The following is a 15,938-nucleotide window of genomic DNA, read 5'->3' as shown; positions in this document are numbered from 1 at the left end:
GTCTCAGTCAGGTTTGTACATCTAACCATAAAATCCTTTAGTAACTGTAATTCATTAATTTTTTATTTTATGATAGATGTTCATGTTTGAGACTTAATTTGTCACAATATACAATAAATGGGGGAGTAGTTCAGATGTGATTTGTATAGTTTGAACTGAATACTCACTGTTAAAACTTTCTGATTGTTTTACTTATAATCCATTTCTCTTTGCATATGTGGTGTGAACTACCCTTTTATTATTCCAGGTAATTTCATGAGGTGCAGTTTCAAATCTCAAAATCACCCTGGTGTCATATTTCTTTAAGTATTTTGGTTTCATTAATTCACATACATCAACTTATCACACTCCTGTCCTATGGGCTTTATACACTGCCTGACCAAAAAAAAAAAAAAAAAAAAAAAGATTACACACTCTAATATTTCATTGGACCACCTTTAGCTTCGATTACAGCACGCATTTGCTGTGGCATCGTTTCGATAAGCTTCTACAATGTCATCCAGTGTTGCATTAATGTCATCCATTTATTTCCATCCAGTGTTGCATTAATTTTTCACCAAGATCTTGTATTGATGATGGGAGAGTCTGACCACTGCACAAAGCCTTCTCCAGCACATCCCAAAGATTCTCAATGGGGTTAAGGTCTGGACTCTGTGGTGGCCAATCCACGTGTGAAAATGATGTCTCATGCTCTGAACCACTCTTTCACAGTTTGAGCCCCATGAATCCTGACATTGTCATCTTGGAATATGATCCATTGATGGAATAACCTGGTCATTCAGTATATTCAGGTAGTCTGCTGACCTCATTCTTTGGACACATAATGTTGCTGAACCTAGACCTGAGCAACTGCAGCAACCCCAGATCATAGGACAGTTCTTAACCCAGTTTTAGTAGTTTCTTCAGTCTCCTTAGATGTTTTTCTCTGCTTGATGCATACCAATGATTTGACCCTTCTCAAACAGACTAACCTCTTTTCCCACGACCACGGGATGTGTCTTTCAACGTGGTTGTTTAAGAAATAAGATGCTACTCATTGCATCAGTTGGGGTTAAATAACTTGTTTCCAGCTGAAAGATAATCACACATGCAGTAATTATCCAATAGGAGGCTCATACCTATTTGTGTAGTTAAATCCAGGTGGAAAACTTTTTTTTTTTTTTTGGCCAGACAGTGTATTATAATACTCTGTTTGAATCTTGGTGCCAAAATTTAACAAGCAGACTGAAGGAATCAATCCAAGAAACCTAAAAAGACTATTTTAATAATAGCACTGCTTAAGCTGCATATAGCTGCTACAAATCCAGACGTATTTCAGTATTAACAATGAGTTTCATATAAATATCACTTTAAGTTATATCCTTTTTTTCTTTGCTGCCTCTTATACAGGCTGGTGTAAGAGTTCAAAGTTTATTCTCTTCTTAATCTATCGACAACTGAGCAAACTCCATCTACTAGTAGACCGACACCTTTTAGTCAAAGACAAACTCAGCCGCGTCAGGTCGATACGTTGATAGGAAACAAATGTCAAGACGGCCACAGATCAGACATGGAGGCATTTATTGTTTAACTATGTTTATAGTACAGTGCCACATCTTTCAGCCACCATGGCTCCTGACACACATTACCCAACAACTTTTAACCACCGCCACCACCGTGCATACAAACACACACACACACACACACACGCGCAATCATACTCAATGTAAACATTGCAGGCTTAAAGAGTGATACAAAAAGCAAGGTAGTCGTCAACCGCCTCTGTCAACAGTGTCCGCTCTTCCAGAGTTCCTCTCTCTCTCTCCAGAGTTCAGAGGAGGGTGACACAGAAAAACAGAAATGTTATTGTTTGGTTGTTCGCCTTTTGGGGAACAAAAAATAAAATTAAAAAAAAATCCTCTTCACCAGTCCTCACTAATCACTGCAGTCACAAACACACACACACACAGTCATAATCCTCATTCAAGCAAATGTTTTTATCAAAGTGTAGTTAAAGTGTTTTCTTTTGAATGCTTGCAGTAGGCAGAAGGGAGAATAGTGAATTTCTGAAGTGAAACATCTAGCACTGATTATGTCCTTCTCTCATAATCCTTCCTATGGGGGAAAAGGCCTTGTGTGTCAGTTCCCTTGTGTGGTCACAGGGCAGAGCGTCTGTCTTCCCAGTCCTGCCTGGAGCTGCATTACCTTTTAGCTCGTACAAAGTACAAGGCATTGGTTTTAGGGTAGTACTTCACATTCTGTTTTTTGTCCATGAGGCCCCCAAAGATGATGAGCTCTCCCCTGCCCTGTACTACGGTGTGAAGGCTGGTCTCCGGGGGCCCTGTAACCGCAGCGGGAGTCCCGTTCCCGTAAACTCTCCAGGACACCACCCCAGCGGATTTGGCCCGTGACACATCCAGCACATACATCTGCATGGGCTTGCAGTTGAGAGACTGGTACAGAGGTTTTCCTACGTTCAGGCTCTGCGGCGGATGATGACCGAGGCGGCGAGCAATAGGAGGGATAGCATGTCCGTCAGCTCCCGCAGCCTGTGGAGGGCTGGAGGAGGATGACGGAGGGGTGCCTGGAGGACCCGCTCCTCCGCCGCTTCCTCCTCCAGGAGAAACCCCCTGTGTCTGGAGGGAAGACGCTGACGACGAAGACGGCAAAGATGAGGAAGATTTGTTTTTCACTGCCTCCAGCCCTCGTCGTAAGGCAGCAGGGGACACTGCTCCTGGGGGAGTGCGTGGGGAGCCTGAGGGAGGCGTATGCAGGCCGTTAGTGCTGGGAACCTCAGGATGGTGAGCAGCAGAGGGTGGAGAATCCCAGCCATAGTCTGTGGAGGAAGGCAGGTGAGGGCGAGAGGGGGGAGAAGCAGCCTGGGATGGGCTGGTCCGGGGCGAAGGGGAGGATCCATTTAATAACGGAGGAAGTGGAGGAAGAGGAGGGCTGTCTGGGCCCTGAGAAGGGGATGGTTGCTGGGATGAGGACGGGCTCCCTTCTCTGGCACCTCCTCTCGCTGAAGGCCGAGGTCTCAGAGTGCCCCATCGCCCGTTTACACATGGAGCCTCTTCTACAGCTCCCAGAACAACACCAGCGGCCCCGCTCCGAACAGGAGAATGAGAGCGCAGGGAAGGCGCTTCGGGGCCCAGAGGGGCAGGTGTGGCACTTATGGGGGACGGCCGAGAGTTAAGACTTGGGCTGAGCGGTGCACGGCCAGAAGGAGCCTGTGAGAAAACTACCACACACTGGCCCACCTGGTGGTAAAAGAAGAATATGGAAAAAGGACACATTAGTAGCCAGTTGTTACACATACGCACAGAACTGAGCGCCGAGTCGCACACTTACCCTACAAGCTGGGTGACACCACAACTCTGGGGCCCCGTGATCCTCGTTCTCCACCTGCAGCTGCTGCCACCTCCATGGTGGTGCATCCATGTGGAGGAGCCAGGCATCTTTAAGAAGCTTCAACAAGAGAAAAGAACAAGTCAATTCTGCAGACATTAAAAATGTTGTTCTATATCCACAAGTAGAAAGAAAACTAAAAAACTCACAGCATTAGGACCACCACAACCTCCCAAGATCAGCAACGTCTGATCGTCAATCACGATCTAAAGGAAAAACATTTACAACATCTCATTTAATTTCATGAAGAAAATAAGAAAATATAGGTGGAGAGGAAAAAAAAAAACAAAAGAGACGTGACAATCTGGCGTAGGGGTAAATCTTCTTACCTGCGACTGGCCTCCTCTTGGGTGAGGTGATGGGCCAGATATGGGTGGTTTAGACCAGGACCACTGCTCCAGGTCCAGAACCCAGACTTCATTACTCCTAAAATAAGCAAACAGAGGTACAACAACATCATGACGTGTTCCAGCACGAGCACTGATCTTGGTTTGGTCCGTCTAAAGCCTGATTTACATTTGCACGTCGTATCTATTCCACAGCTTGAAGTGCACTTCCCCAGAAATGTAATTACATGTTGCGGAGACTCCAACGGCTATGTTTGGCCCAAAATGCATTTTCACCTTCGTGTTTCTCAGCAGCTGGATAAGCACATTCTCCCTCATTCTACCTTGTTCAACAATTGTTAGCACCGAGTCTGACATGAAATGCTCAGTTCCATTCGTGGGTTTCTTTCGTTTCTTGTGTTACTTACTGTTGTGAAAGGGGCGGTGGCTGTAATGGAGCTGATGAAGTTACAAAACACAACCTGGTAAATGATACACTTAGTCATCTGACACATGAGAAATCAATAGCATTTTAACTTGCTACCAACGAGGTGAAACACCTATGCAAAGCAAATACCCTGTCACCGCTGCTGCAGTTTTAATCCATAAAAATACACAGAGTTCTTTCTTCAGGTAAGTTGTTCTATTTCATATGTAACCAATGAGAAAGAAAAACATTCGTACATTTGACGTGCTCCTAACGATCCCCCGAACACCACCATGGTGTTCCCGATTACAGATGAAGAGTGGCCAGCCATAGGTGGAGGTCCATGTGTCGTTACTATACAGTTCCACCTGAAACAACAGAACACAAGAAGGGACAACAATGATGAAAAGCTGAAGTGAAAAGCTGAAGCAATCATCTGCCAGAAATGTACTTTCTGAGCCGATGACTTTGACCTCACCAGTTCTTTGAAGGAGAGTAGGTGTGGATTTCATCGAAAAACCTTTCGGGTTGGTGCAGTGGATAAGGGCTGGGGCGAGTCCATCCTCCAAACAACACTAACAGATCTTTGTGCATCACTAAAGTTGCTCCAGCTTTAGGAGACGGATAAGAGCCTGTAAAAAAAAAAAAAAAAGGAGCACAATATTGTATGAATGTATAAATCAATAATCCAATAAACATACTGCATATCCAAAGGATCACTTTTAAGCCGTCTCTTATTCCTTAAGCCAAACAGAAAGGCAAAACGAACAAACCAACAGCAGGAAACACTCATATATATAAGAAGCAAGAATGTCTAAAAACATTTATTTTATTGAGCCGTGGACCAAATCTTTATCAGTAGCAACTCTGTGTAGAGGAGACATGAGTTCTTGCCATTTCATAAGAACGCACAATAAGCCGTCAACCTTACGGCACTTAACATACAATAGCACAAGTAAAATAATTTCACTCCACTCTAATTTCTTTCACATCCTCAAATAAGGTGTAGTCAAGCTGCTGCAATCAGGCATCTGACAACTGTACTCACAAAGGCAGTTTATCCACCCCCGGTTGCCCTTCATAAACCCCAATATGAAGTTACGGTCTTAGCAGCTCGTAAAGTTCTCACCTGAGGCTAAAGGGCGGATCCACTCCTTGCTGTTGAGGTCAAGTCTCCACAGATCATTGAAGGCAGCATTGCAGCTACTTTGAGTACAACCCCCAAACACATACATGGACTGATTTGAATCATAATAGCATGCACCTGCAACCAGCAAGAAAAGATAAATCAGCTACAAATGAACAGCTAACAGTTTTAAATACAATTTTAAACTGAAGACTTTTTACAAATCTGTGCAGCTGTTTGCAGGACAGTTACACCAAGATATACTGACTGTGTGAAAAGCGCTGAGTGATCGGGGTTCCCGGATATGGGTATGTGCGACTTTCCCACTGGATATTTCCCTCCTGGACAGCTCTCAAAAAACCATGGTAACACTGATAGGCAACACCTAAAACAGAGAAAATACGAGTAAGCAGCAGGAGACACAGTAGAGACAAAAGACGTTCCCACTTGCAGAACGTGGAACACGACCACATTTAAAGGAGTCTTTTTAACATCCCACTGTCATACTGTAAACCCCACACACCCCCCCACAGTGAATCCAGCCGGTCCACCTTACGCAAACAGGAGAGGCATACCTTTAATGAGACGATACCACTGCTTACACACGAGCGCGGCAGTCTTGTGCTCCTGGTAAGGTGACAGGAAGGACAGAATATATTCGAGAACTTCCTCTGGCAACTCCACCATCGTTCTCCCCTCTCCTTTGGCACAGCTGTCCATGTTCCCTTCTTGCAGGCAGGACCCCATCTTTGCGTCCACCTCCTCCGTTATCCCAGCAGACTCTGTACCACCATCCTCTGTGTCCATGGCAACAAAGTATCCATCTTCATTGTCAGGGGAACGGGACATTATTGTCTGTCGAGACATGAGAAGATATGCAAGGGATGTATACACTGATATTCAAGAGCATTTTTACCACATTTAGTCTTAACAGAGTTTTAATTAGAATTGGTAATTTGTTGTTTATTCCTGATGATTCACAACTGTCATATCTGCCACATATGCTGTATTCCTCATACTAAAACATACTGAGGATGAAAGCCTTAACCAAAATTGGGTTGTAGTAAACCAAATGACACTGCAAAGCTAATGGCAGCATGTAATTTTGTAGCATCTACTGCTTAGAGAGCTTAATTATTACATCCATTGTTTAAAACGGGTGGTGCCCTTTCTTTATACTGAGCAGCTGGCCCCTCCACATAGCACGCACCTCTTAATATCATTAGCTACGTCTAACTAGCTGTCGTTAGCCATCACATAATATGTATAATAATGAACTGCTAATGCTAATCAGCACCTAAAACTGACTAACGCTACGTAGAAAGACTAATCAAATTTGTCATATTTCAATTGACTATGCCGGGGGCGGCTTTTGTCGTGAATTGCAATTTCACCGGCTATGAGACCAGTTCATGCTGCTGATTTCACGTTAAGATCCAAAGAATATATGCTAGCATTGGCTAACGCTAGCTAACTTATCATGAGCTTCCAAGCTAACGTTAGCTAACACCAACGAACCTTTAGCTAGCGTTTTGTAGATATAGGTTAGTCATTTTTTTTTTACAATACAACAGCTGGACAAAATATGTTAAGCTCTTACTTCTTACTAACTTCTCACTAATGTCTAACCCACACGGCGTAATTTCACATAAACAGCCTCATCCAGTGTTACACCCTACGAGCTAACAAGCTAGCCGTTATTTTCAGTCAACGGCTGATAATCTTAGCTAACGTTAGCTTCACCAGAGGCTATGTGCGCCCCTAATGCCAGTTACTTTGTCAGGGTCTCCCCCCGAGATGTTGTCAATTTAACTGTGTAACCTCGTTAATACCTTTGTTTTGGAACTGTTCTTTGCAGGGCTCTGAGTGTCTATCTTTTCCTCTTCTCCTCCCCGGTATCAGCTCCGGAGATTCCTCTGCAGCCTCCAAACAGTCGCCATCTTCCGCTCTGTGAAACAGCGTCCTCCGCAGCACAGCGACGCTCCGGTAGCCGCTGACCGTCTGTGGTACCAGCCAGGGTGGGTCCCCAGCCACAGTCACTGCGCCCCCAGCTGCTGCTGTGGGCAACCTAATGTACGTGTGACCATATGGATGTTGAGATTTCACAATATCTTCTTTAAATCAGACCATAATGTGAAATCTCAGCACATAACAAGTTAGACTAATGTGAAAAAACAATCAGTAAGTCAGTGTAAGATAGCTGATGTAGGATTTACTGGAAGAATGGAAACATGGAAGTCTCAATGAAATTGGTCAAAGCATCTTTTATGAATAAGCCCATTGTGAACAATGGTTGTCAATGTCACATTTAAAAATATAAAAAAGGACATAAGCATTGCCTTCTTCACCAGTTTTTATCCAACCTTGATAACGTATTTCAGCAGTTTTAATTTTTTCTTCTTGGCTATATTTTGGGGTCTCCTGGGCTGAGTAATATTGCTGTGGGTTGATATTAATATCCATAACTTATCCCACACTTTTTATTCATGTTTATTCAATATTATTCAGTATTAATGTGCATACGTTTTCATGCTGGATAGAGACCAAATTCTGCTCCTCTCCACATTTATGAAGTTGATGTGAATAATGCATATGTGCACTATATACCAACATTATGCAAAAAGCAATATGAGAAACATTTTCAACACAAAAAGGAAGACAGAGAAAGTTTTGACAAATGAGACACTATTGTACATGTTTGTACATGTTTGTACTGTCTCTGCATTTGAGATTGCAGTTTTTACATAATGATAATAACATTAACACTCCGTCCTATTCATGACATTGTGACAATACAAGCAGCAGCCTGAACTGAAGAAACTAAACTGAATTTGGCCATCTTTAAGTACATTATTTCAACATGCTTTTCCTAATTTGAGCTGTCTGAAATTATTCCATAACAGCTTGAAAAACAGCAAATAGTTAAATTAATTTCAAGTGCTAAATACTGTGAAGACCACAAAGTTCATTCATTTTGGATTGATTTTTATGCTTGAACTGCACAGAAGACTCACTTGCAAAACAAACGCATTCTAATATATCAGTCCTGCATTAAACATTAGCTTCGTCACTGTTATAATGTTCAGTTCTTGTTGATATAGAAATGTGGAGATTCAACTGTATGATCATTTTGGAGGACGTAGTTTGTGGTTCTGTTAAACTGGACTGAATTAAAGACTAAAGTGACTAAAATGGGGTTGTCAGAATAGTAAAAACATGTCAAAACAACACAGTGCAATTCAATAGTACTACAAACCAAAGCCTCCAAAATAAAAACACAGTTGAATCAACAGCCCTCTCAGTTATTTTAAATAACTGCTGAATACCATAACTTTGAAGGAGAGGCTAAGAATTAATGCAGGACATTAGAATGCATTTGTTTCCACCAGTGTACCAAATGCACTGGCAATTGAGTGTATACAATCAATGTTTGACACTTTAGACCAAATGCCAGATGTTCAGTGTCTGTAATGCTGCATTCATGTCAGCAAATTGATTTCCACGTTCAAATGATACCTACAGTATTAAGTTTAGCATGGTTGGTTGCCATGTACTGTATAGATGCTATCCTTGCAATCATTATCAGCAAACATTAAGCTCAAAACTAAGGCCCATATAAATGCATTCACTACAATTCATATTAAAAAAAAAAAAAAAAAAAAATCACCATTAACCTCTACCAATTTATTATTTGAACAATAGTTTAACTTTAATTTGTGTCATTTAAAATGAATTAAAAATTAAAATTCTAATTGAGCTCTCATCTAAAGGTTAATTAATTAAGCTTTAGTAAAGTATTATAATTATTAAATAGTTTTAACTCCCATTATAATGGTAGCTATGGCAGTTGACGCTACCTGTCCAACTGAACGTTACAACGTCATTTCCTTCCTCCAGTTTTAACGGTTAAACCAACTTTAGAGGTGTAGCTTAGCTAAGTGCTAGAGCTTAGCTAACACATATGCCGACATTTCAGGGAATATAGTAAACAGTTACTGTTTTTCCGCCTGAGTAGCAGGGATCGTGGCTGATTTGCCGAGGTGGCCGTGACGCCGTATTTAAAGTAACAGGCAGCCAGAGGGGATTGCCCTCAGTCAGTGGAGCGTCAAACTAAGCTAAGCTAACGCGCGGCGAAGCAACGGTTTGCTAATTCCTTCGTCCAGCCTTTTATTTGATCAACTAAACCCAGAGAGGGCGAGCTCTCCGCGGGTCTGAGTGAGCGGCTGCCCACCGTCCCATGCCCTCTGGATGGGACATAGTTAGCCGGAGGAGCGAAGAGGTAGCCAGTCAGCAGCAGTCCTGTTAAAACATGGAGGATGAAGAGGTTGCCGAGAGCTGGGAAGAGGCGGCGGACAGCGGGGTGAGACACACTCAACGTTGTACATATATTATGCTAAACAAGTTTCAGCTCGTTTCTCAGTTTGACACTGAAGTAGACGCCTAGCAAGAATGTGTGGTACACTTCAAACTCAAACGGGTTTTAATTATTTTTTTATTTATTTCGGCTAAACCTGGCTTCCTGGTTGCGTCCTGCAGGCCTCGGTGTCCCATACAAACATGGGGCTGAGTTTGGCTTCGTGACAGTTTATTTGCTCAACAGAATGAGTGTATGATTGTGGAAAAGACGAAAAACATTTACAAAGAAACAATATTTTCACACTTTTCCCTTATAACCCCCCCCCCCCCCCCTGTTGCTTAGACACGCCCATTGCGGAAATGACAGGCTTCACTCAGGTGAATCATTACTATACAACAACACTGTAGTGTGGTGCTGAAAGAAGCAGATCTTTTTATGACCTCTTATCAGAATAATTAAACCAGATTGATTTGAGTGTGACGAACTGAAATATTTGCAGTCAATCCCCTGCGATCTAATTTAATATTTTCTATGATCTCACATATTTCTAAAGGGCTGTGAAAACATGCCTACATCTATTTGATGGCTGTATTGTCACAGATATAAGTTGATGTGCAGCGTTTTTTTTATCCTAACCATCCTGATGCAATGTAAATTGATACATTCAGATATTATAGAGATCAATACAGTTTACACTGATGACTGCATTGGCTAAACATTAAATAAGATAATCCATTAATTGTTTAAACACTCCACAGTCAGAGCTTACTGGTTTGTACTGATTCAGATATGCTATGATAGCTTTTTTCTAATATGTTTTATTAGAAACTAGCTTAGAAATCCTGATCTTCTGTAAACATTTGCTGTAGAGGTGGCTGAATATATATATATATGTAACTAAAATTGTGTTAATTATAGCATGTGTTTGTCTCTTCCCTCAGGAAATCGAGAGAAGGCTCGAGGCGAAGCTGAAAATAAATCAGGAAGCAAAGTGAGTAAATGGAAAATGTACCCAATGTTCTAGAAACCTTCTAAACCCTTAAAAAAAAATATTTACAGAAATAGAGCAGGCGGGCGTTGAAGTACGAAACTTGATAGCATATAAAGGCCTACTGGGAAAAATAGGTAACCAATTGAATGTAATAACCAAAAATACAATTGAAATATGGAATACCGTTGTTGAAAGGTATAAACTAGAGAAAGAGGTAAAGAATTTGAGCTGGTTTGCATTTGACGATAGGTTTATGCCTGGGATAAATGACAAAGGGTTTAAACAATGGGCAAAAAAAGGGATCACAGCAATATGTACAATGGTTGAACGGGGTAAACTGCTGAGTTTTGAGAAGTTGAGGGATAGATTTGGATTAGATGAACATGAACAATATCGCTACCTGCAAATAAAGGATTATTATGAGAAAGAGATAAAAACTGATACTGATAATGAGGTTGTTGAGGTATTTCGGAGAGCTTATGAAGGTAAAAAATGCAGAGTGATCTCAGTCCTTTATAAAAGTTTGATGTCATGTAGAAAGTCTTCCTCCCTTTATATCAAAGAAAAATGGGAAAAGGAATTAAAAGAACAAATAACAGAGGAAGAGTGGTTTAATATTTGTAAAACACAGTGCACGTCCACTAGCTCCAGGATCTGGAGAGAATTCAACTGGAAGAATATGGTCAGATTTTTTATAACACCCAAGATTAAAAAAGGGGCGGTGTCTATTCCGCAGCCATGCTGGAGAGCGTGTGGCCACATGGATGCTGACCATACACATATATTCTGGTCCTGCCAAAAGTTAAAAGGATACTGGGACAAAATATGGAGGGGTTTACAAAAAATAATAGGATATGAGATACCAAAAATATGTAAGATACTCTACTTGGGGAATCTAACACAAGATACAATACAAAAGGAGGATGAGTATCTGGTTAAAGTATTGTTGTCAGCCAGTAAAAAAACAATTACCAGAATGTGGTACAAAGTAGACCCCCCGACAGAGGAGCAGTGGATATGCACTGTGGAAGAGATTTTTGTAATGGAGAGAATCACACATAAACTGAGACTACAAGAGACACAATTTGAGGATAAATGTAAAAAATGGACTGATTATAGAAGACGAGAAGAGGACACCATCATTGCCATTGAACAATAAGGACATTGATATAAGAATGAATGTTTAACTATATATGTATGATGTGCCCTGATACTGTAATTGTTGAAAGAAAATTTGAATAAAAAAAAATAAGTTACAAAAAAAAAAAAAAAATATTTACCACTCACTTTCTGTCCTTTCCAGGAAGTCCAGTTTGAAATCCGCCGGTTCACCCGTGCGAACTGCTATAGTGATCCAGGATGACTCCCTGCCTGCGGCACCGCCACCACAAATTCGGATTTTAAAGCGCCCCTCCAATAATGGTACCGCAGGGAACTCTGCCTCCTCGTCTCGCCCCTCTCAGCAGATGAAATCTTTGGCCCAGCGTGAGGCAGAGTACGCGGAAGCTCGAAGGAGGATTTTGGGTAGCGCTTCTTCAGATGAAACCCCTCAGGACAATCCATGTCAGGATAGGTAAGACACGATTATAGCAAAAACAAGATAGTTGTAATTAAAAAGACATGTAAAGCCTGAATTGTTGTAATTTATTCAATTATTTTTTCTTTTTTCATATCATTAGGCCCTCTCGTGTGAGTGCACAGCAACCATTGGAACCAGTTCGTCCAAACAATCACGTGATCCGCCAGCCCACTGGCCCAGACGGCACCTCAGGCTTCAAACTCTGTAGATAAACAGGAGCTGCCTGCTGAAAGGAAACACCTTCTTCCTTGAGAGGGCATGGAGGGTGGCAGTTAAAGGGGTTGATTGTAGCATGAAGAGCAGAGTGGTGGGGTAAGATGCAATTTGACTGACATTAGAAATGAGAGGATGTAGCATGGATTTAGATGAACTTCTCCACCCTCTCTCTACACTGCTTACTGGTATGGTCTTTGCCTCTTGCTTTGTCTTTCCCCTCTGTGGAACATTGCAAGGGGCTGGCAGAAGATCTGCCGAAGATCTGAACCCCTTCTGTTCCACACCGTGAACAGGCTTATGCCTCACATCCATACACACTGTGATTCTTTGACGTACCATGAGGTGCCCTTTGATTCTTAAGTCAGATTGGCCGGCCAAGTGCCAGGGCATCAGGTGTCTGTCTCTTCAGGGAGAATCAGGAGAGCTTGTGCGCCCCAGAGACGTGCAAGCAAATAAAGCTGGCCTTTCCACTGACGAAGCGTGGATCGTGGCTGGGTGTCCACCGGGAGGCTGACCTCGGTTTGTTGGTTCAGTGGAAACTTCCCTGCGCCCAGAGTTTCCTGTGTGTTCAGCAACTTGATCGCAAGGTGATAGAAAGTTGTGCTGATGGAACCTTATGAGTAAAAGTGCGCGTTGCCCAATAACGTTGACAGCGGTGGCCCGAACTAGAACCTTCCACCGGACACAGGCCTCCTCTGTTTGGCTTTAAAAGAAACACCCGGTGGGCACACAGCCATTGGCCAAGGGTTATAGATCTGAGGGACAGCGTCACTAAATCTAAGCTTATTCAAGCAATAATAATGAAATGACTCCCTGGATTTATTTTTTTTTTTACTTATTGCCTAATTGCCTGTGCTGTATTTAGTATGTTTTAAACTCTTAACATTGTTAGTTCATATATTTTAGTTTCTGAGACATGGTATGTTTAAGTCAGGAGGTCAGTAGTGTGTGAGAGACTAGATGTAGCCTTGAAAGGAAATTTAATTTGTAGTGTTGCACCAAATTTGATCAAACTGGGAAGTCGTGAATTCAGAGTCTAATGTTATAGTGAATAAATGTCCCTCTATGTGTCGCCTTGCTGTTTCTAATCAGAAAAAACTGAATTGGAACTTCTCTTAAAGCTTAAAGCTGCACTTCATCTGCAGGGGAGAGAACATTTTGGTGTGTTTTTGCACCAGCTGCAGTATATTGATTGGTTGGGTGCTATTAAAAAGATGGTTTATAAATTATTCAGTAAACAACTATTTCATGCACAGTGTAAAGGAGGATAAAATCTAATGCTTCACGTTGGCAGATATTCTGCGTCAGAGAAACCTGGCTTTAAAACTAAAGGAACAATATGAAAAATATTAGGAAACTCGCCTTTTAATCAGTGTCCTTTTAGAATAAAGTCAAATTTCACTGCCTAATTTGAGTGACTGTCTCCTCGTGGTGGTTTTCACCCAACAGAATTTTACAAATTAAAAAAAAAAAAGTTTTTATACCATAAAATCATTGAATATTGACAATTTACCAGTACTGATATGGTAGTTGGTATCACAATAAATGAACCTCCAGCAGGTTTTATGCCTTAATGGTCCCTGGTTACCAACATCCACCTTCTACTTGGTAGTGCTGGCTAAACTTTAGCTCTTTGTGTGTGCTTATAATTGGTTATTTGTTCGTTTGTTGAGTCGCAGTTTTATATCTGTGCTCTACAAAAGGTAAATTGAAAGCGGAAACTTGTTAGGTTGTCGTATGTCTTCTCGCTGAGGCGTTCCATCCACGACTGTACTGTACTATAAATAAATAATTTCCGGCATCAGAAAAAACACTGATTAGAAATATTGACAACGAGAGAAATAAATCAAAACCTTCATTAACAGTAAATTCAGTAAACTTGCTCCTGCACAGCGGTAAATTTATGTATATATATATATATATAAATATGGCTAAAAGTGCTGCATTTATATTGTGTATGTATTCCAACCTCGGTATCTGCTCAAGAAACTGAACTTTAAGGCCATCTCAGTATTTATGTTTTATGGCTTGTTAGGAGGAGTGACATGAAAAGTTGTGTGCTGGATTTGGGCCTACACTATCAAGGATATATCCCCCTAATACACTGTTCTCATGTATCTGTTACGGTCATTGAAACAAACGGTATTTGTAATCAGCTTAAACTTATATTTGACCAGCCAGATACCCATCTTGTACCTGTGTCATCTGTCCACGATGCTTTGTCGCTGTCGTCCACAGTCACCTGTCTAGTTTGAGTCTCATCTGATGTCATTGTTGTTTTGAAACTTGAAAAACACAAATGAAATTTGTATACCCTTTAATAAACACACTCAAAGACGATACAACTTGGTTCACGTTTACTTTTTTAAGGCTGTGACTTCAGAAATAATATATATATATAGCTTAGATTACATATAGTATAGTGTCTCATGTTGTCCAGTCTGGTTCCTAACCTCTAAATGTTCAGTGACACTTTATAATAACTGCACACTATGAAATATTAAAGTAAAGCATTTGTAAATACTTTATCACTTATAAAACATTGCTCCTACATTATTAGGCATTAGTAAGCAGTTTAGAAATATAATTACAAATGTTATCTCTAACGTATATCTGTATTTCCATACTTTACTAATTGATCAGTTTATCATTTGACAAACTAGTCATTAAGGAGTTATCAGGGGTTTATAAGATCATTTAGAAAGTGTAAGTAAACAGTTAAAGTATTTAACTGTACATTTATACATCTGAGTATTTATACATGTATTAATAGTCTGTTAATAAATGCTTTATAAACATGTATTTGTACTGTAATTCATGGTTAATTCTGGTAGTTATAAAACATTTATTGATTGTTAGTAAACAACTAGTAAACTTTTCGTGAGCTCATCTAAAGTGAGAACTAGCTATGCCTTGTAAAGGATTTATAAAGGACTTCTCTCTTGTCCTAAATTGTGTAGACTCTAATGTTATAAACTAGTAATGGTATAGGTGGCACAAGTTTTACATTTATTTATTTTATTTTTTTTACAAACACGCTAGATACTGACACTGTCAGCTAATCCTGTATTCAGTGAGCGAGAAACATCTAAAGGTTCCTTGGAAAAGAGATAAACCTGACAAAAGTCACTGGGTCACAGATAGCAGGTTGTTAGAGATAAATTAACAGACGCAAAAAATTTCCCCTGTGGGTGCAAATATTTTGTATTGTGCAGTTTAAAGCTGCTGCACACCCACAGAAGACGCACAAGTTGTTTCCCTTATTTTGATCACTTCACTGACTCTCTTGATAGTTTCAGCAGCACACAACAGGAGTGACTGATAACATTAAAAACAACAGCGGTCGATACTGTGCATGCTGGCTCACTGTCACGACTTCCTGGGACACTTGCGCCAATTAAAGTAATTGAAGTTGCTTATGACGACTGAGGTCTGTCAGGGTGGAAAATGTGACACCATCATTATCATCATCGCGGTGAGCTTTAACCTGAGCACGGGTGTAATCAGCAAGCTCAGCTGAAACCACCATTTG

The 15,938-nt window shown here is 40.9% G+C and overlaps 2 protein-coding genes across 2 annotated transcripts; one reads left to right on the top strand and one right to left on the bottom strand.

Annotated features, from left to right (window-relative positions):
* Positions 1-1,538: 1,538 nt before the first annotated feature.
* fbxo42 (F-box protein 42) lies at positions 1,539-7,599 on the bottom strand. The gene is made up of 10 exons (XM_084542425.1): positions 7,096-7,599; positions 5,839-6,118; positions 5,532-5,648; positions 5,267-5,401; positions 4,616-4,769; positions 4,395-4,505; positions 3,714-3,810; positions 3,534-3,590; positions 3,328-3,444; positions 1,539-3,236 (listed from the first exon to the last, which is right to left on the bottom strand). Exons 2-10 carry the CDS (start codon positions 6,110-6,112, stop codon positions 2,181-2,183), a joined length of 2,118 nt encoding a protein of 705 aa, XP_084398551.1. The 5' UTR covers positions 6,113-6,118; positions 7,096-7,599; the 3' UTR covers positions 1,539-2,180.
* A 1,506-nt stretch (positions 7,600-9,105) lies between these two features.
* On the top strand, positions 9,106-14,741 carry LOC311487187 (SUZ RNA-binding domain-containing-like). Its single transcript, XM_084543366.1, has 4 exons — positions 9,106-9,623; positions 10,562-10,611; positions 11,915-12,184; positions 12,291-14,741. Exons 1-4 carry the CDS (start codon positions 9,573-9,575, stop codon positions 12,400-12,402), a joined length of 483 nt encoding a protein of 160 aa, XP_084399492.1. The 5' UTR covers positions 9,106-9,572; the 3' UTR covers positions 12,403-14,741.
* The last annotated feature ends 1,197 nt before the right edge of the window (positions 14,742-15,938 follow it).

This window comes from Chelon labrosus (assembly GCF_963514085.1).
Source record: "Chelon labrosus genome assembly, chromosome: 4".
NCBI classification, from domain to species: Eukaryota; Metazoa; Chordata; class Actinopteri; order Mugiliformes; family Mugilidae; genus Chelon; species Chelon labrosus.
This window is presented reverse-complemented; position numbering and strand designations above follow the sequence as displayed.